This window comes from Electrophorus electricus, chromosome 12 (assembly GCF_041902795.1).
Source record: "Electrophorus electricus isolate QZ-2024a chromosome 12, ASM4190279v1, whole genome shotgun sequence".
In the NCBI taxonomy this organism is placed as follows: domain Eukaryota; kingdom Metazoa; phylum Chordata; class Actinopteri; order Gymnotiformes; family Gymnotidae; genus Electrophorus; species Electrophorus electricus.
Genome location: NC_137508.1, coordinates 20,872,501 through 20,891,950, shown reverse-complemented (window position 1 = coordinate 20,891,950; position 19,450 = coordinate 20,872,501). Strand labels below are relative to the sequence as shown.

The 19,450-nt window shown below is 46.3% G+C and overlaps 2 protein-coding genes across 9 annotated transcripts in view; both read right to left on the bottom strand.

The window, feature by feature from the left end:
- Positions 1 to 1,161: 1,161 nt before the first annotated feature.
- Positions 1,162 to 4,763, bottom strand: cox16 (cytochrome c oxidase assembly factor COX16). The gene is made up of 4 exons (XM_027005857.3): positions 4,557 to 4,763; positions 4,214 to 4,291; positions 2,418 to 2,486; positions 1,162 to 1,629 (listed from the first exon to the last, which is right to left on the bottom strand). The coding sequence occupies exons 1-4, from the start codon at positions 4,617 to 4,619 to the stop codon at positions 1,564 to 1,566; spliced, it is 276 nt and encodes a 91-aa protein (XP_026861658.1). The 5' UTR covers positions 4,620 to 4,763; the 3' UTR covers positions 1,162 to 1,563.
- A 1,571-nt stretch (positions 4,764 to 6,334) lies between these two features.
- The window catches only part of actn1 (actinin, alpha 1), a 27,138-nt gene continuing 14,022 nt past the window's right edge, over positions 6,335 to 19,450 (bottom strand). Inside the window, exons 7-22 of one of the 8 annotated variants that reach the window (XM_027005766.3) lie at positions 19,381 to 19,450; positions 18,475 to 18,560; positions 15,170 to 15,262; positions 14,566 to 14,796; positions 13,541 to 13,688; positions 13,215 to 13,365; positions 12,534 to 12,642; positions 12,233 to 12,373; positions 11,481 to 11,663; positions 10,604 to 10,738; positions 10,226 to 10,405; positions 9,974 to 10,120; positions 8,093 to 8,173; positions 7,787 to 7,852; positions 7,364 to 7,522; positions 6,335 to 7,026 (exon numbers count right to left, since the gene is read on the bottom strand). The exon at positions 19,381 to 19,450 is cut by the window's right edge and continues 12 nt beyond it. In XM_027005766.3, coding sequence (XP_026861567.2) covers positions 6,868 to 7,026; positions 7,364 to 7,522; positions 7,787 to 7,852; positions 8,093 to 8,173; positions 9,974 to 10,120; positions 10,226 to 10,405; positions 10,604 to 10,738; positions 11,481 to 11,663; positions 12,233 to 12,373; positions 12,534 to 12,642; positions 13,215 to 13,365; positions 13,541 to 13,688; positions 14,566 to 14,796; positions 15,170 to 15,262; positions 18,475 to 18,560; positions 19,381 to 19,450 — 2,139 coding nt within the window. In that variant the 3' untranslated portion in view covers positions 6,335 to 6,867. Of the gene's footprint in view, positions 7,027 to 7,363; positions 7,523 to 7,786; positions 7,853 to 8,092; positions 8,174 to 9,271; positions 9,679 to 9,973; positions 10,121 to 10,225; positions 10,406 to 10,603; positions 10,739 to 11,480; positions 11,664 to 12,232; positions 12,374 to 12,533; positions 12,643 to 13,214; positions 13,366 to 13,540; positions 13,689 to 14,565; positions 14,797 to 15,169; positions 15,263 to 17,433; positions 17,520 to 18,474; positions 18,561 to 19,380 lie in introns of those variants that run through there. The other 7 variants (XM_027005767.3, XM_027005770.3, XM_027005771.3 and 4 more) reach the window with 7 other exon arrangements.

Genomic DNA, 19,450 nt, shown 5'->3' with positions numbered 1-19,450 from the left:
TAGAAACTAGCTTGAGGGTCATTAAAAGAAATGCACCATGAAAAAATCTCATTGATAAAAAAAGTTTTCAGTGTAGTTCATGTGGCAGGACATAACTGATACCAAAACTTGCATCTTTTTGTATCTTTGCAGCTTTTTGGATAGAAACTACATGTTACTTTGGGGACACAAGCTTGTTACTGAATCAGCAGTCTATCAAGTGAAGGGAAAATTGTTCATTGTCAAAGAAGCAGTTTAGATCCAAACTTGTCTTGGCTGTTTGAGGTGGATAATTAGATTTTTCCTCCAAAACAATTCTTTCATTCTGATTTAATCCTCATAGCCCATTTATGATGATCAATTACAGACCTGAGCTCAAAAGTCATCGGCCATAAACGGAAGAGCATTTAGATATTTAAATGAAGAAAAACTAAAATCCACCCTGCATAACTGTATAATGAAATCCTAACCTAAAGCAGCATGTATTGTAGGCTTATTCTGAGGTAAAGCCTGCATTTTAAGATGCAGTTTGTTAAAATGCAGACTATGAACACACAAGATTAACTCCATGCATTGCTAGTCATTCGTTTTTCACTTGAGTATCCTATTTTGCTGTAGCATGAATTCTTCCATGTCTCCTTATGACTGAGGGAAAAGAAACCTGTCGCCTCAGTAGGGTGATCAGGTAAAGGCTTTAGCATCCACACACAGACTGCTGCGCATGTTTAACCTGGAGGAGATTCTCTTGCACTGGTTACTGAACAGCTGAAAGCAGTTAGCAACAGGTGTTCTAAGGAAGGGGAACGCTGCGTGGAGTGTCACTTCAGAGCCCAGCAGGAGGGGCGGAGCTCTTTTTGATTATGAACACGCCCCTCCTGTTCTCCAGGTATACGAGGGTCACCAAAAGTAGAAACAAGAAGGCAAAAACAGGGGCAGACAGCCTGGGAGAAGGGGCAGATGGCTCAGACCAGACACATGTCAGTGAGAGGAGGTATCTGGTGGTAAAGTGTGAAGACAATTTGAGCTTTCAGCACTGCACCAGAAAGGGGCAAGAAACTCCACACACCCTGGGGTTGAGACAACCTCTCCAATTGGTCAAGACCAACACACACATGCGCGTGCGCTAAGACACCTTTCCAAAGGGCCAAGAACACCACCACACGGACAGCAACATGCGCAACATTAATGTAAATAATGCCATTATTCTTTATTAACTTTCATCACTGGACCAGTGGTTAGAACCAAATTTCTTCCACTGCTGAAAGTCTTTGGAGAACAATCACTATGGTGTGTGAAAAGAAACAATCAAACGGCTGTACAACACGGATATGAAGTCCATCTCCACGTCCCCATGCACCACTTATGGTGATTTGCAGCACCATTTATTTACAACGGGAGAGGAGTCTCACACACACTACGTGCACACATACATCTCGGTAGTCCCGGTAGCGCTGTGTGGGCCATACATGCTACACATGCAGGTAGAAAGCCCTGCCCCTGTGGACAGAGGCCCTGCCCCTGGGTGCCTCGCCTCTAAGAGCCCTTGCTGAGGCGTGCACGCTGCTGCCGCTCCGGGGACTCCGTCTAGTCCTCCCATGGCCGTGGGCCACGGATGTTCTTCCAGTTGTCGAGGTTCATTTCCTTCAGTTTCTATAACGACAGGAGGGGGGGGGGGGGAGAGACGAACCGCATGTGCAACAACATGATTATTGAAGAAGAGCTTGTGTTAATAAATTACTAATTAACTAATTAATTAATTACTAATTAAACTAATTAATCAAATAAAACGACTAACAACCTAGTAAGCAAGCTCTCCGCTTTTAAAAACTGGCGCTAAAGGGGCTCACGGTCCAAACGTCCTTAAGAGGACAGGCGTTCTGCTTATAACCAAATTTCACGTATCTTATACATCAGAAGTGCTTCTAGATGGAAGTATCCGGTGAGAGTGGGCGATGACACTGAGGTAGATCATAGGTGTAGGCCGTAGTGCTGGCAGACCACAGCACTGCACTGTGTGTCCTGCTTTCATATACATGAACCTGCAGTTCATCTGATTATCCATCCCTTAACGAGCTAGATCAGGTGTGTCAGAGCACTCCACCCATATTACAGCAGGAGAAGCCCTGATCCTTGCAGTGTTGTGGTTCTGCAGGACCCGACTGTAGCTCCCCTGGTCTAGACAGATGGTAAGTCCTCTGGTCCAAACAGACAGTAGTTGCTTTTTGTCTGAACACTGACGCTCCACCAGCACAGGCACAGAGCCTGCTCGGTGATACTTTAGGCTTTGAGCACGAATACAGCAACGGATCAGTCGTGTCAAATTTCATCAAAATAATCGAAGCGCAAACCCCCCACCCCAACACATACACTCACAAACACATGCCTTATGCCTGTTTACCTTCTTCTATATGTTACACCATCTCTCGCTCTCTCATTACCTCATATTCCTCTTCCAGAATGTCAGACTGTTTCTTTGGCTTCAGTTTGGCCTCCAGGGCAGGGTCCATCTAGAACACACACACCATACACATCAAGGGGGGCACAGAGAGAGATGAAATGATTTGATAGTCTCAAAGTATTCCTCATAAAAAATACAGCTCAAAATCGAATAAGGCTAATTCCATAACCCACAGGTGTATTTACATGGACACCCCCAGGCTCTCAAATGTCAATCGTGTACATGGCAACAGGAGTAAAGAACAGATCATCACAGACGACCTGCAGTTTCAGCAGCACAACTCATCCTGAGAGAGACAGACAGAGAGACAGGTGAAAGAATCCCAGAGAGAATTGGGCTGTGTGTGTTCTGAGCAGGGTTCATAAGCTACACTCCTCCAAGTAATGAATTAGCACTATAATATCAGCAGTAGAGCAACTAAGACATGCACACTCACCAGCGCAGTCACCCCCCACACGCAATCAGACCCCACACGCAGCCCCCCCCACACACACACTGTCCTCCCCCACGCACAACCTCACCTAAATGTAGTCGCCCCCACATGCAGCCACCCTGCACACGCTGTCAGATTGCTATCTCTCCCTCTCTCTGAAATACTCTCTGTGGATAATAAACTAGCGTTTTAAGAGGCCAAATTAAAAAGTTGATAAAGTGTAAAAAATTCCAGTTCAACAAAACTCAACAGCAAATGTGCTTTAAAAGGAGAGACGCACAAACACACATTTCCTTATGGATAGAACCTGTGCCATGAGATACTCCTATTTTCAAAAAATATAACGCATTTGTGTGAGTAGACAAAGAGGAGACAAAGGAAATACAGGCTGGTATATAGTTCACCCCACTGCTCACAGCATACACACATGAGCATCCACCAGTGGAAACAAACTCATGCATGCACATCCACACATGCACACATAAAAGCTTTCATGCCAGTCTTTTAGGCTGGGCACTTAAGGCTGATCCAGGATCGGCTGTTGCCTCTCCAAGCCTAAGGAATCAGACTGTCACTCAGCGGACAATAGCACAACTGCGACATCTACTGAGAAAACAATTAATAACAAAGGTGTTACAACATGCCCAAGGGCGCCCCAAGGGGTGACCGGAGGGGGAGCGTGGCAACCCTGCTAAAATAACTGGCCCCCTCACTTTTTACAAACTATAATATAGTGTCCTTAGCTTTGTATTAACTTGAGTACCCTGACATTAAAGTATTCTATAGCTTTTTTTTTTATGTGCCACCTCAAGATTTTCTGCTACACGCCCAAAAATACTTTATGAAGGCACCTCTCAGCATGCCTCAAAGAACACCACGACACTTTACCGTTACACCTCCGTAGTCAATCCAGGCGATAGGAAAGAAAATCAGGGTCGTACATCTAAAGCATAGATATTATGATGGCAACTAGTGCATTATGTGCATAGAACCGACTGTATAATTGTATATGCAGTCCATTATGCTTCTCCCAGGGCATCACTTGCGTCATAGGGCAACAGCACCTACATGCGCTACTCAAATCAGCCACCGGGGGAGACAAACATTCACACTCCAAAACGCCACTTCTAAGTAGAAAGTATGTTTGACAATTTTTTTTCCAAGATAGCAATGGACATAACTAATCGTACACATTTATAAAAGCTGTTTTTGTTTGACATTTGATACACGACTCATAACGAAATCGGCCGAACGCCTGTAACGTACATCACCATGAACTCTAACAATGTGATAGTATTCAGTGAAAAGTGACTACTGGTAACGGCATGCGTGGATGTAGCTACCTTTCTCTGGATTTTCTGAGCGTCGTATCGAATTTGTGTGAATTCTCTCAGTCCAAAAGAGCTTCCCACGATCATCAGCTATAAACAAACATATGGATTCAGCATGGATTCAGTACAGGGTTTAAAGTGACCGCAGCCACCTGTACATGACATTTTATTACTTATTTTTAGAGGCACGAAAATGCTAAACCTCAAACTAAACAACAGCGCTTTCTCCCTCTAGAAAACTGTACATGGTTGTAGCTGCCCCAGTTTCTCAACTCCGTTAAAACGATAACGTGTATAACTTTCTACTAGCTAGGGGAGCTATGCTAGCTAGGTAGCTAACTCTTTCTTAACTTACGAGCATGGGTACTCCATATTTCGCCGTCTTGCTTTTTTGTAGTTTATGTACCTTCGTCCACATTTTGACTCATATACGGAATCTTATAACCACATCCTGCTATGAGTTATGCCGCAATAAAGCTAAAGCGGATAACATTTAGCATGTCACCTACATGGACGCTGTCATATCAACCGCGTACCCACAGTGCACCGCTGTGATAATGTTCAACCTGTGCCTGATTCCGTGTGAAAAGATGATACGGAATTATGTTTCCGTGCACAATGCTTTCATCCTTTAAGGGGAGTTGTCAACAGGCAAAACGGGCCTCGTATTTAAGAAAGCATGTTTTATTAAATTGTAATGTTATTTACATTAACCACAATTAATTTGACATTATATTACATAATACAGCTGTATTATTTCTATTTCGAAACCTGACTCCAAAAATGTTTAAAATTAGAAGATCTTGAGAGGCCTGAGGGAGGGGATGAAAAACATAACGGGATTTAAATCACGGGAGCTGCAATCTTGCAGCCATGAACGTGCAAAAAGCTTTTACACCGCATCTGACAACAGACAACTTCCTGTTCATTCACCTTCTCTACAGTCTCTGCTTCTTCCACAGCTCTGGACATCAGCTCACAGCTTCCTCAGTACCCCCCCCCCCCCCAACCACACACACACACACTTCTCCCATCACTCCTCCTAACACCTCTAGCACCTCCCACAGACTCAATATTCCCTTACCATCTCACCACAGACTTCCTGCTGCATCTCCTGAGGAGCTATAGATGGGTTAAGCGAGCTCAGGAAGAATAGGCCATGGTGAGCATTGAGCTCAGTGTGATGGAGCTGAGTACTGCGTGTGAATCCCATTGTCTGTGCATTCACCAATTCTACTGTACTGTACTCTACTGTAGGTAAGAGTCCAAGATAATGCTGTAGAAATACAGGGATCAATGCTGATGCCTAGAAGTGCAAAATACATAAGCTCTGTCTCAGACAGCAATCAGAGCAATAAACAATAAGTACTAGAGTTTCGGTTGGTCATTGTAGGAGCAATCAACATCAGTGCAATAAACAATACCCTACAATAAGTACGAGAGTTTCAGTTAATCAACATAGGAGCAGTTTAGTTTGCCAGTCCTTGGGGCCCCCCCCTCTGGCTTGGGGTCCCAAGCAGTTGCCTGCCATGCCTGGCAAGCAGTGCCTCTGGATGTGAGGTAATTCTTACCCACTGTCATCAAACACTATGATGAATCACCTTACATCTGATTTTGTTTTGTAAATAATGTAAATTACACAGTAGGTTTATCATTCATAATGATACTGCTACTGTGATTATTAACTACCTCTTGCCATGTTATTGTCATCTTTTTTGCACTCTCCAAACTTACAGTTGAAGTACTATATATTGTATTGTACTAACTCACATCATTTTACTGAACATCATCATATTATTATTCATTTTATAGCCTATTTTATATATGTTGGTGATGCTTACAGTCCTGTGGACCTTTTATGCTACAATTTCCCTCAGCATGAATAAAGTTCCATCCATCCATCCATCCATCCATCCATCCATCCATCCATCCATCCATCCATCCATCCATCCATCCATCCATCCATCCATCCATCCATCCATCCATCCATCCATCCATCCATCCATCCATCCATCCATCCATCCATCCATCCATCCATCCATCCATCTTTAACTCCAAACAAATCATTAGCAGTGGCGGTGTTATTAATTATCACATACTAGAAGCATGTGAGAATAAGTCACAAAAAGCCAGTTGCCATTTTTCCTTTATTTAATTTTTTCTTATTTTTTAAAAATTTTTTTAACCAGGTGAAGAAAAATACCTTTTTTGTTCTGTATAATAAAATATGTTAACTTTATTTTTCTGAAGAGAAAAAAACAACATATGAAGTAAAAACAGAAATGATTGCTCTTTCTCTCCTTGTGTACAAAAGCCCAGGGGAAGTTTTTCTGTGTTGCAAAAACAAAAACAGACAGAGCAGGAAGTCGGTATATGACACGCAGCAGGGAGACAGGTAAAAAGGAGCATATAAAATTCATTGACCGTCATTGAGCCATGCTGGGAGGAGCTGCTCTAGCCTGCTGATATGAGACCAGCTTTGCTGTTTTGCTTACTGCGGTCAAACTTGCTGGATTGGCATCACCAGCTGGACTCAGGTCAGCCCAGCCAGATCAGTTCAGCTCAGTGACCAGAGCAGGAGGGTGTGTTTGTGTGTTTTTGTGTGTGTATGTATCGTTTCATTTATTGGGGGAGGCAGGTCAACTCCCAGATGAGGAGGTCAGGGTTCAGAGGTCGCTCTCTCCGTACAGGGCTGTGGAGAAGGACATGTAGTCGAGGGCTCCGGGCACGGCGTCGGGTCCCGTGTAGGGGGCCATGCGGGCGATACAGTACTCTGCCTGGTCTGGAGGAAGTTCACGTCTCAGCTCCTCCGCCAGGATGTAATTCTACACACGAGAAATACATGCTAGGTGAATGTGGTTTAATGTACAAGGTTACTTAAAAGTAAAAAAAAAAAAAAAATCAGTTGTTCTTTCAGGATGTACTAATTTTGTTCATCTAATATTAATCCATCATCTGTACCAAATCTATCTGAAATAACCTCCTTTCTGTAGTGTTGTGTCATGCTGTGCTGTGCTGTGTTCTTCATGTCTTGTGACTTGTGCTATGTTTTGCCTTGTTGTGTTGTGTTATGCTGTGCTGTGTTGTGCTGTGCAGTGGTGCTATGTTAAGCTGTGCTGTGTTGTTTTGGGCTGTTCTGTGTTGCGCAGTGCTGTGTCATACCTTGTCCCCAGCAAGCACTTTGAAGGAGGCCATGACCTGGTCGGCTGTGTCTGTATCAGCTGTCTCACGAGACATGAAGTCGATGAAGGCCTGGAATGTCACAACTCCCAGTCTGTTTGGGTCCACGATACTCATAATGCGAGCAAACTCCGCTTCTCCCTAGACAACAGCCCCATGTGTCTTAGACATCACCACAGAGACATTCGCCATGACGACTAAAAAACATAGCACTGCCTAGAATTATTATGACCAGCCTTTCATGAACATTGTTATAATGCACAATCGTCTTCTCAGAACAATAGTCTGACACCTTACATTCTGCAGGAATTAGGCAGAGAAGAGTTGATCATTCGTGGAGTTTAGTTAGCTGGTGTTGTGTTACACTGTAAATCTCATCGTTACCAGACTGACTTTCTGCTTTACCATATTATAACCCATGGAGATCAGGCAGGTGCGGAAATCCTCGCCATCCATCATGCCTGTTCTCTTCTACAGGAGCCCGCAAGGGACAAACATAGGCAGGAGGAAGCAAGAGGAAGGGTGGTGAAGAAAGTCAAGAAGTTGAAATAATCGAGGAGGTGGTTTCAGAGGGAAAGACAGACAGAGACAAAGAAGAGAAAGCCACAGAGCATAGAAAAAGGCGACGTGAGGGAGAAAGAGAGACAGAAAAACAAGGAGAGGGGTAGTTAATGTCAGGGCTCCATGGCAGGTGTGTGTGTGTGTGTGTACCTGAGCATCATTGGCGATATCGAAACCCAGACTGATGAGGCACGCTTTGAATTCCTCAGCGCCCAGAGTGCCTGAGTGGTCCTGAGGTCAGGGGTCAGAGGCCAGGGCATGCAGCACAGACACGGTACACACGGGCGGGCCGAGAGGAGGTGGGGCATGCATTAATGGTTGTGGGGTGGGAGTGGGTGGAGAGGTGGAGGTGGCGATCGGTGATTGGTCCATGCATCGGAGACAGGTGGAAAAAACAAAAGACACAGTGCACAAACATTAGAATGTTCGGTGTGGACACACTGTGCACAGCTGTGCCTGAATGTTTGAAAGGTTTTCTCTATATATGCTTTTCTTCTATATTTGTTTTAAATATATGAGTTTTGCTGCGCAGTGCCGTGAGATGACCCTTTGTTAAAATGTGCTCGGCTGTATACTGTTAAGATGTGCTGTTAGACTTTTCTGTTTATCTTTTATCTTATCACTGTGTCCTATTTGACACTTATGTTACAGCTGTGATCTGTGATTAGCTGTACTACATACTGGGCTTAACTGCACATTGCATTTCAGAGTCCTCATAGCAAGTTATAGCCCTGTGTGTACTGTGCATAATTACTCCTGTATATGCATTTAACTGAGCTGTATCTGTGGTTAACTGCTGCACAGTGTTTATGCTTTATCTGTGGTTATCTGGGCTGTATGTCTGGCTAAATGGGAGGTATCTGCTTTGTTTTATGTTTAACTGTGACAGCTCTATGGATAACTGTGCAGTGCTATGCTTAAACTGTGCTTAAATGGACTGAATTTGTAGCTACCTGGACTATATCAGTGGTTAAGTGGGCTGTATGTGTGTTGATCTGAGCTACTATGTGATTAACCGTCATCTATCTATGTGCTGTACTGTGGTTAGCTGTGCTTGATCTGAGGTTAGTTGTGCTTGTTAACTGGGTTAAGTGCAGTATGACAGTCAGTGGACTAGGCGTGGAGGCGGAGTTAATCAGATCAAACGACACTGCAACAACCCTGATCTTATTAACCACACACTTATGCCGCTCGTTATGCCAGATCAATGCTACACACGTAGGCACACGCGCACACACACAACACTTCTTCATCTTTCCAGTGTGTATATGGATGTTTATAGTCATATATACTCTATCATCCTGCGATCTTGCAAAAAAAAAAAAAAAAAAAAAAAAAAAAAAAAAAAAAAAAAAGGACTTCCTGTTCACAGTGACTCCAGAATGTGTAAAAAACATACTTTAAACTGTATGCTCTGTAGGGGGCTCAAAGTCTTGTACCACTGATGGAGACCATAATGAGACATTACAGTTCAGCGGTAACTCATTTCAAGTGTAATGCCATAAAGATCAGAATCAACTAAATATATTTAATTCCAAACTTAGTGCATGCTTGTAGTCTTGTAGTAGATTTTCCACTTCAGCCTGACACATTATTGGATAAATGACTTTAGACATGCAGACACACGTATAGTGCAGTCCGCGTCTGTTAGAGGGTCTGGACTCAATCACACTCGCTGTTTCTTGCCTGTGTTTCCACAGCAGCTGATCTTACCCAGCTGGTCCGAGTTCTGCTGCCTGAGATTACAAAACAGCACCGTTTATATTGTTTAACACATACACACGCGCACGCACACACGCGCACGCAGACACACGCACGCACACGCACGCACATACGCACACACACACGCACATACGCACACGCACATACGCACACGCACATACGTACACGCACACGCACATACGCACACGCACATACGCACACGCACATACACACACGCACACACACACACGCACACACACACACACACACGCACACATCGTGTTGTTTGGACTGAGCTGAGTGCAGTGTGTTGGAATGTGCAGTACTGACCCGGTCGAAGTGGTTGAAGGAAGCCCTGAACTCACTCAGCTGCTCCTGGCTGATGCCTTTGGCGTCGCGCGTCAGGATCTGGTTCTCGATCTCGTTGATTGTGCGGGCAATGGTGGTGAGCAACTGCTCCCAGCCCACACGGATATGCTACAAGCCCAGCAGAAAGATATGATAACGTGCATGTTTTATTGTTTTGTTTTTTGTTTTTTTGGTGTGTGTGTGTGTGTGTGTGTTAGATGTGCATGTGTGTACCTCCATGGTGTAGTTGGTGTGTTTGTTGTCAAAAATAAGGGCTTCCTGGATTTGCTGGTGGTCTCCCTCCAGCTGGTCAATCTTTGGTTTGTAGTTCACAATGCTCTTCTCATACTGACGCAGGTGCGTCAGCTGGTCCTCCAGAGTACCATGCATCTCTATGGAGATACGGCCAATCTCCTACACACGCACACACACATGCACACATTACAGGCTGCTTAAGTTTGGCTGTTAGCTTCATTAGTTCGAGCGTTATCGTCATTATGGCTAATGGTGGGGAGAATGATAAGACAGAAAGGTAGAAAGAAAGTAGCTGAAAGATAGAGCTGACATAGAGACAACAAAGGTAAGCTTTCCACAGCTACACTGGTTTCTCACTTCCATCTTTGTCTGGATCCAGGGCCCGATTATGTTGGCCTGGCTGGCGAACTGTCTGCGCAGGCGTTCGTTGTTTTGTTGGCGGGCATGCTCCTCAATCAAAGCCTGGTCTCGCTGAGGCACCAGCTGCCGAACCTACACGTGCAGAGAGGCGGGGAAAGGGGCGTGGCTAGAGGTACAGGACTAAGCAACAATCTGCTACAGGATGGCTAATTCCAAGTGGGTGCCATATTCCTCCACCAACTACTCCGTCTCTTCCTCTATCCACTCCAATACATGCAGAAGCAGCTGAGATTCTGAACTAGACTGGCTGAGACTCTGAACTAGACTGGCTGAGACTCTGAACTTGACTGGCTGAGACTCTGAACTAGACTGGGTGAGACTCTGAACTAGACTGGCTGAGACTCTGAACTTGACTGGCTGAGACTCTGAACTTGACTGGCTGAGACTCTGAACTTGACTGGCTGAGACTCTGAACTGACATGGCTGCATGGCCTGTATATAGTGAAACAGGGTATGGACTTTTTGTAAGCATTCTAAGGGTTCTTGAGTCTTGGTCCTCCCAAAGTTTCTTCCTTAATTCCACCCAGGGAAGTTTTTCCTTGCTACTGTTGCTACTTGCTTGCTACTTAGGGATCTGGACCCAAACATTTGCAAAGCTGCTGTAGGACAACACTTGTTGTAAAAAGCACTATATCATTACATTTGATTATATAAATTATATTTGGTTTAATATCAGACCCTCTTGACTTCCTCCAGTTCATTTTGTACTGTAATCTCCACTCGTCATAGTGACATAAAGCAATTTTATCTAGTGTTGAATTTTTTTTTAAAAAGTCCCATATCTCTCCAGTAGGGGGCAGGCCTGAACAGATACCTTGTCCCACTTGGCGTTGATCTCCTGCGGGTTGATAGTGGTGTAGGGGTTGGTGCCTGCCATGTTGACATGGTACGTCTGCACGATTTTGGCAATTTCATTATGGATGCCCAGAATGGCCTGCCGTTCTTTATCGGCTTCGGGGAGCGTGGCTTTGAACTGCTCATGGGCGGTGCTAAGGCCCTGTCTCACACACACAAACACACACACACACACACACACACACACACACACACACACACACACATACACACACACACATACACACACACACATACACACACATACACACACATACACACACATACACACACATACACATACACACACATACACATACACACACATACACATACATATGAGTGTTAGTCAAGTCAGGTGGCTTTCATCCTCAGGGGAGGGTTAACATTTAGTTCAGTCATCACTCACACACACACTCACAGTTCATTAACAGTGTGCTGCTTATGGACTGACTGGACTGATAGGAACTGATCTTCCAGACTGGAACAATGAACTCATGACCATCTAACTCTGTAGAATATAGGTCACACAGACGCACACACAAACATGCGAATATACATACAAACATGTAGACCCACACACACAAACATACACATACTTCATCGGGAATTGTTTGGTACATATAGGTTGACCGTGATAAAAGATGATTGAATGGATAGATGGCTGGATGGATGGACTGAAGGATGGGCAGACAGATGAAAGGGTAGGTAGATGGGAAGAAAAGACTCTACCTGGATCTCCTCTATGGTGTGGACGATGAAGGTGTCCTGCAGGTCTTCCATGGCTCCCTCCATCCAGTTGTTGAAGGGTGCCGCCCTTTTGGCGAACTCCAGATACAGCTGGTCAATGGTTTCCAGCAGCTTCTCAGTCTTCTGCAAGGAAGGACCACAGGAAGCACATGAACCACTCTCAGTTCTGTCTGTCACACACACACACCCACACACACACGCGCGCATACAACACACAAATCACTCTCAACTCATGCAAACACATACGCTGTATGCAGGAGGTGTATCAGATGGTGTGTGTTACCTGTAAGGCCTCACTGCGTTTCTGGGTCATAGCTCCGAGACTGTCCCACTGATCACAGATCTTCTGACAGCGTGCATTCACACTCGGGGAGTCATAATATTCCAACTCACTACATGAAGAGAGAGAGAGAGAGAGAGAGAGAGAGAGAGAGAGAGGGGTGGGAGGGGCATATAAGTAGAGAGAGGGAACGGGAGAGAATGATGAGGAGTTTCACCATTGCTTACCAACTAATATGTTCAAAATTTGAGTGTATAAAAGTGTATAAAAAAGGTAGCTGAGATGAATCATATAGATCAATTATAAACGGCTATTAAGGAGTGTAACACTACATATACAAGCATGTATACATGGTTTACAGAGAGCCTGTTTTATACAGAGTGAAGTAACTGGGATGTTAAAGAACATTTAGGTCATAAAGTTTAAAAAAATATTTAGAGCATAGAGGTTAAAAGGACTATAAGGCTGGGGTGTATTAACATGTAGCAGGCATTTTGTGTCAGGTTTGAGAGTTGAGGGTATTCAGGCTATGAAATTCGCGAATATTCAAGGCATTAGGATTGAGACTATTCAGGGTGTGAGGTCTGAGAACATCTGGGTGGTAAGGTATGAGAGCATTCAGGGTGTGAGTTTGAGAATACTGAGTGCGACAAGCATGAGAGCGTATTTTGCGACATGACAGACTTGAGCTCCTGAGCAATAGCGGCGATCTGCTCCACGCGGTCCTGGTGGGCGGCCAGGTCACTCTCGAAGGCCTCGTGCTTCTTCAGCAGGGCTTTGATGTCCGACAGCGACGCTACCTCATAGTCCTTCTTCGTCAGCATGCCCTCCTTGCCTGCAGGGGACGACAAAGTGCCACACACCACATCGGCTCTCGGCTCGCTCTGTGCAAAGGACTGACCTGAGTGTAGTGTGTGTGTGTGGTATGACCCTGTGTGTTTGTGTGTGTATGTTCATGTGACCCTGCATGTATATGTGTGTGTGGGTGTGTGTGAGTGTGTCTGCCATACCTTCTGTCCAGGCCTCGTGAATAGCTGCTTTCTGGCGGAATTTCTCAGCAAGGTGGTCGAGTCTTTCCAGACGACGGATTTCATTCAGTAGCCATTCTTCATAGCCCTTCTCTGCTCCCTCCAAGGCCCCCCACGCGTTAGAGATGTCCTACATGTGCGTGCACACACACACACACACACACACACACACACACACACACACACACACACACACACACACACACACACACACACACACACACGCAAGTTCCAGATATGCCCAGATGTAATTCAGGATACTTTTATAAAAGCAGTAAAAGAAGTCACTTTGTTTATAACTGAGGCATGAAAAGCAGACATGTAGTGTATAGAACACGCACTCAGATTACACTGAGCATGTGGGAATGTGCTCTGAAATGAGTCAGTGGATCGCTAAAGCATGTCAGAGCCCCAAACACTGCAGGCGCTCTCTGGACACAGTTCCTATCGGCAGCTGTATACACGATAGCCGAGCAGTAGTGTAGGACATTCAGGGGGAAGAACAGGAAGATTCAAATTTGGGACTCTAAATGATAAAACATTTCATTGATGTTACTGTGGCTGGAAGAGTGTATATGCTTGAGTGTGTGTGTGTGTGTGTGTGTGTGTATGTGTGTGTGTGTGTGTATGTGTGTGTGTGTGTATGTGTGTGTGTATGTGTGTGTGTGTGTGAGTGTGTGTGTGAGTGAGTATGCGTGTGAGTGTGCGTGTGAGTGTGCGTGTGTGAGTGTGTGTGAGTGTGTGCGTGAGTGTGAGTGTGTGTGTGTGTGTGTATGTGTGTATGTGTGTGTGAGTGTGTATGTGAGTGAGTATGTGTGTGAGTGTGCGTGTGAGCGTGTGAGTGTGCGTGTGAGCGTGTGAGTGTGCGTGTGAGCGTGCGTGTGAGTGTGAGCGTGCGTGTGAGCGTGTGAGTGTGCGTGTGTGTGTGTGTGAGTGCGTGTGCGTGCGTGAGTGTGAGTGTGTGTGTGTGTATGCAGCCCTATGATTATGCGTATACAGGTCCTCACCGACACCATGCGTCCCTCGGAGGGCATGAAGGCGGGCCTGTTGCTGAGCCTCAGTTTGGTCTGCAGCGTGTTGAAGTTGATCTCCAGTTGGCACTTCTCCTGCACCTTGGGTGGCTTGTGCTGCCGGCGGTAGCCGCGGAAGTCCTCCAGCTTCTGCTGCATGGCGTGCATGGTGCTCTCGGGCACACGGTTCTCCAGCCAGGGGATGGTCCTCCTGATCCATTCCAGCAGCTGGGTGGTGGAGTGTCGGTGGAGAGGTGGTGTCCAGGAGAAACAGGAAAGAAGGGATGAGGTTCAGGGGGGAATCCAGATGAGGGTTAGGGTTAGAGAGGAGACCAGGATTTGATAAGGAGAGAAAATGGAAGAATACATTAGTGTGCTATCCAGTACCTTCGAGCTTTTCTGATGATCTAATTCATCTTTATGAACATTTCTTTATTAAAAGATCTTGGCTAACTGTTGCTGTACTGTGTGAGTTGGGACAGGGGTGTGAAAGGGAGGAAGATGAGGGCAGAGAGAGAGAGAGAGAGAGAGAGAGAGAGAGAGAGAGAGAGAGAGAGAGAGAGAGAGAGAGAGAGAGAGAGAGAGAGAGGAGGGTGCTCACATCACTGGCCAGCCTCTCATAGTCCTCCATCAGCTGTTCATTCTCTTGATTGACAGCCAGCACTTTGCAGATCCGGTTGGCTGCCGTCTCCGCCTGAAGGGAGTGAGAACACATGGTGAATCCCGGCACCCGCCACTGTCTCGACGCCACGGTGACATGGTCGGGAAAGACTACGGAGGATTCTCTGCGGTTTTTCATGTCTGTTAGTGTAACCCTGTAACCTCACTTTTCATCAGTGTGTGAGTATATGCGTGTGCAAGTTTTCTAAGTAAAGTACAACACACACAGTGTTTAATTTTGTGGTCGCCAGCTAATCTAACTTCCTCGGCTGGTTTCACAGTCTGCTCAAGTGTATTCTGGAAAAGAGCTCTGGAGAGGTGTTCTGGAAAAACACTGTGTTGCTGGGTGTGGAGAGCGTGGCGCCCAGTCTAACAGTCGCAGACGAGGAACAGAGAGAGCAACAGCAGGAAGTTCAGGCTTAGCTCAAGCTTGGCTCAGTACCAGCATGCACAAGCGAGATATGATCTTTGACCCCTTGACCTCAGTCAAGGGGCCACAGGTACTATTCAAAGTAGCCACAGGTACTATTTGAACTCAGTGCTCTGGGCATCAAGGGGGTTTTGAAACTGTTTAGTGTGGCTTGCTCAATGAAAACCACAGATGTGGAGGGTTAGAGCCTAAGCCTTTACTAAGTGGTAAGGGCTGTGTGTGTGTGTGTGTGTGTGTGTGTGTGTGTGTGTGTGTGTGTGCGTGTGTGTGTGCGTGTGCGTGTGAGTGTGAGTGTGAGTGTGTGTGTGCTTGCCCTAAGCTCAGCGACACACTATCAGGTCCTTATAAGGGCAGACAGGAGCTAGCAGCTTCCATGAACACACTCTGAGCATGCTGGGAATGTTTATCAGAGGCATGACTCATCAGTTGTCTCACACACACACATACATACACATACACACACACACACACACACACACACACACACACACACCCTAAGGGAAGCCAGATAGATCTGATGAGTAAGCACATCACTGGCACTATGGCAGTGCCTTCTCAGAGCCACTGAGAATGAATGCTGCTCAGGACCCTAAAGCCCCACCCCTAAAGCCCAACCCCTAAAGCCCCACCCTGGCTTCACATTCCCCACATGACCCCAAAACAGGCACCTAAATGAACTGAAATGTCATTGCCAAAGAAGGACTGAATACTCGCCTTCGATTGGGCCAAGGTCAGCGACTCTGACTGAATTGGGATGTGTGTAAAATGTGTAAAGACATCTCTTCAATGAAGCTAGAGTTGTGTCAGCTAAACTGGAATCTCATTCAAAATGTAAAGGAATGAGAAAAAAGAAGAGAGAGAGAGAGAGAGAGAGAGAGAGAGAGAGAGAGAGAGAGAGAGAGAGAGAGAGGACATGCACCTCGGGTATGTTCCTGTATTGTGTGTTGAGGTAGCCCCTCCCACCACAGCGCCCTCTCTCGGTCTGACAGCTGCGTGCCACAGTTGCCTGCCTCGTAAACCTGCCTCGTAAACCTGCCTCGTGTGTGCCAAACCTCCAGATTCCCTTCACCATAGGACTCCTATTACCACATTATGCAAAGACGCTCACTGTAGACATCACACGCTGACTGGCAGTCTCTCTTGCACGCACACACAATCTATAGCACTTTGTTTCTGCACATGCATGCATGCACGCGATACACACACAGAATTCACACACACATGCACACACGCAACCAGACCAGAGGGTGGATTATGTGGAGAGCAGATTTCGAGTGGGCTGTCTGTGTCGTTCTGTCAGCTGTGTCGCCAGCCGGCACGACCGTTCAGAGGGCTCCTGCACTCTCTGCACCCGTAATGGATCTGCCCAGGGTTCAGGAGCTGCCTTTTAGGATTTACAGCTCAGGGTTCAGGAGCTGCCTTTTAGGATTTACAGCTCAGGGTTCAGGAGCTGCCTTTTAGGATTTACAGCTCAGGGTTCAGAATCTGCCTGTTAGGATTTACAGCTCAGTGTTCAGAATCTGCCTGTTAGGAATTACATCTTAGATTTCAAGAGCAGCCTGTTAGGAATCAGAGCTCAGGGTTCAGGAGGAATCAAAGCCCCTCGTCCTGTGTTTGAGTTTACATCCCTGAGACCACCTTCCCAACAATCAGATTTAAGAGCTTCTAATCTCTCCCGCTCTCTACCGTCTGACTGGCTGAGCACATACTGGCAACGCTCTTGGGATCTGGCTGCCCTATTCTGATTGGCTGAGGTAGGTTGGGCCATGTCTCACCTTCTGTTTTCCCGAGAAGGCGTGGTAGTAGCATGACACATAGGTCATGATGGCCTTCTCATCGGGACGAAGAGTGCTAACAATGTCTGCTCAAGGGAAGGCAAACGTAGCAGAGATGAGGGTGGAAGAGGGAGGGAGGGAGAGAGAGAGAGAGAGAGAGAGAGAGAAATGCTTAGAGGAAATGACTGCAGAGATACAGAGGAAAACAAGTGTACAGTCACTAAGGAAAGAAACTGGGCATGAGAATGTTCCAGTGCTGACCACAGAGGCCGTGTACGGTTAACCCTGCAGGGCACGCGGACGGACAGGTGGAATCAAAAACCTTGACATCACTCTGGCTCGCTCTTACTGGCCAGAGATACCACTCAGAACTTCAGAGACGCTTTTTTGAGAGCAAAGGAGAGAAGAGGAGAGGAATGACATGCCATACTAAGATAAGACTCCTGGGTAATTAGTCCTGTTCAGAGTCAGCAAGTGCTTCCTCTTGTATGGCTGAAAGCACAGCCTGTCCCTGTGGATGATGACTCTTAAACACACACACACAGGCACACACACGGACACACACAAACACGCACGCACGCACGCACGCACACACACACACGCACACACACACACACACACACACACACACACACACACACACACAGGCACAAACACACACACACACAGTGTACAGAGAGTGCTATCTGAAGAAATGCTGCAGCTGTTTGTTAGATTTCTAGCGGTTGCATTTTGCTGATGCGGGAGACAGACTCATGCCCATCAACGCAAGAAACTCATTTTCCCATGAGGCAGCAGGCTGAGTGACCCATGCAGCAGTGGGAGAAGTGTGAGCCCCATAGGATAGGCGAAACACTGCAGAGAGAAAAAGAGATCTTGAACAGTCACAGCGTCGACGCCAACCAGTAACCATGGTAACTAGCACAACCATAGTAACCAGAAACCATGGTGAAAAAGGTCTGGAAAGGGCAGAGCTTGGAGGAGGAGTGTCTGAGTGTATGGGCAGGGGTGTCAGAAGCTGAGTGTTGCGTCCTGGGATACCTTCTGTGCCCCAGAGAAGGCATGGTAGAAGCTAGAAACGTAGGTCATGATGGCCTTCTCATCCGGACGGGCTGTACCAACGATGTCTGTGGAGACGGGGGTAGGAGGGGCAGACAGCATTACAGAATGAATTTCAACTTTCAGTAAGCCCAGAATTATCAGAGAGAGGGAGAGAGAGAAACTTCTGTAGTGCTCTTGCTGAGCTGAAGACACCCTGCTGAGACGAAGCATTCATTTAAAATGCGCATTAAACACAAACAGCCATTCCATCTGAGCCCGAGCCTTCTGGACAGAGTGAGTCTAAGGGACCCTAGAGGACAGATGCGTCCTCTCGGAATGAAGAGTGAGAGTGATCTTCCTCATAACAGCCTGAACGCATCTGACAAAGAGGTGCTGAAAGGAGCTCTCACCTCGCGCTGGGGGCGAGTGTGTTACCAGAGCAGCCTCAGCCTTACGTCAGAGTGTACATCAGAGTGTTTGAGAAGAACCACGCGACTGGTCACAAACCCAGTTATGCAGATGTTTGCACTCACAGGTGCACGTATTTTCACACACACACACACACACACACACACACACACACACACACACACACACACACACACACACACACACACACACACACACACACACACACACACACGTCTGCATACTAAAGTGACTCAGGGAGCTCTATAAAACAGCAATGAGCTAACCTAGTTTCAAAGAGAAGCTAAAAAGAAGTATGCTGGGAGATTGATATGGGGGGAAGAAAACCGAGAAAGAACAGATGGAGTTCTTCATCTGCAGTGTGATCACTTCCTTGGTGCAGTGGGAGTGGCTGTGATCCTCTGGGAACATTCTGAATGGAGTTTCTGCTTGTCTCTCCAGACTGTCCCCTGACTGCTATCTCCAGACTGGTCTTACCCTCTGCATCCAGCATCTTAGGGATGTCCAGGTATTTCTCCGCCACATCAAAAGCTGTGTTCAAGTTGGT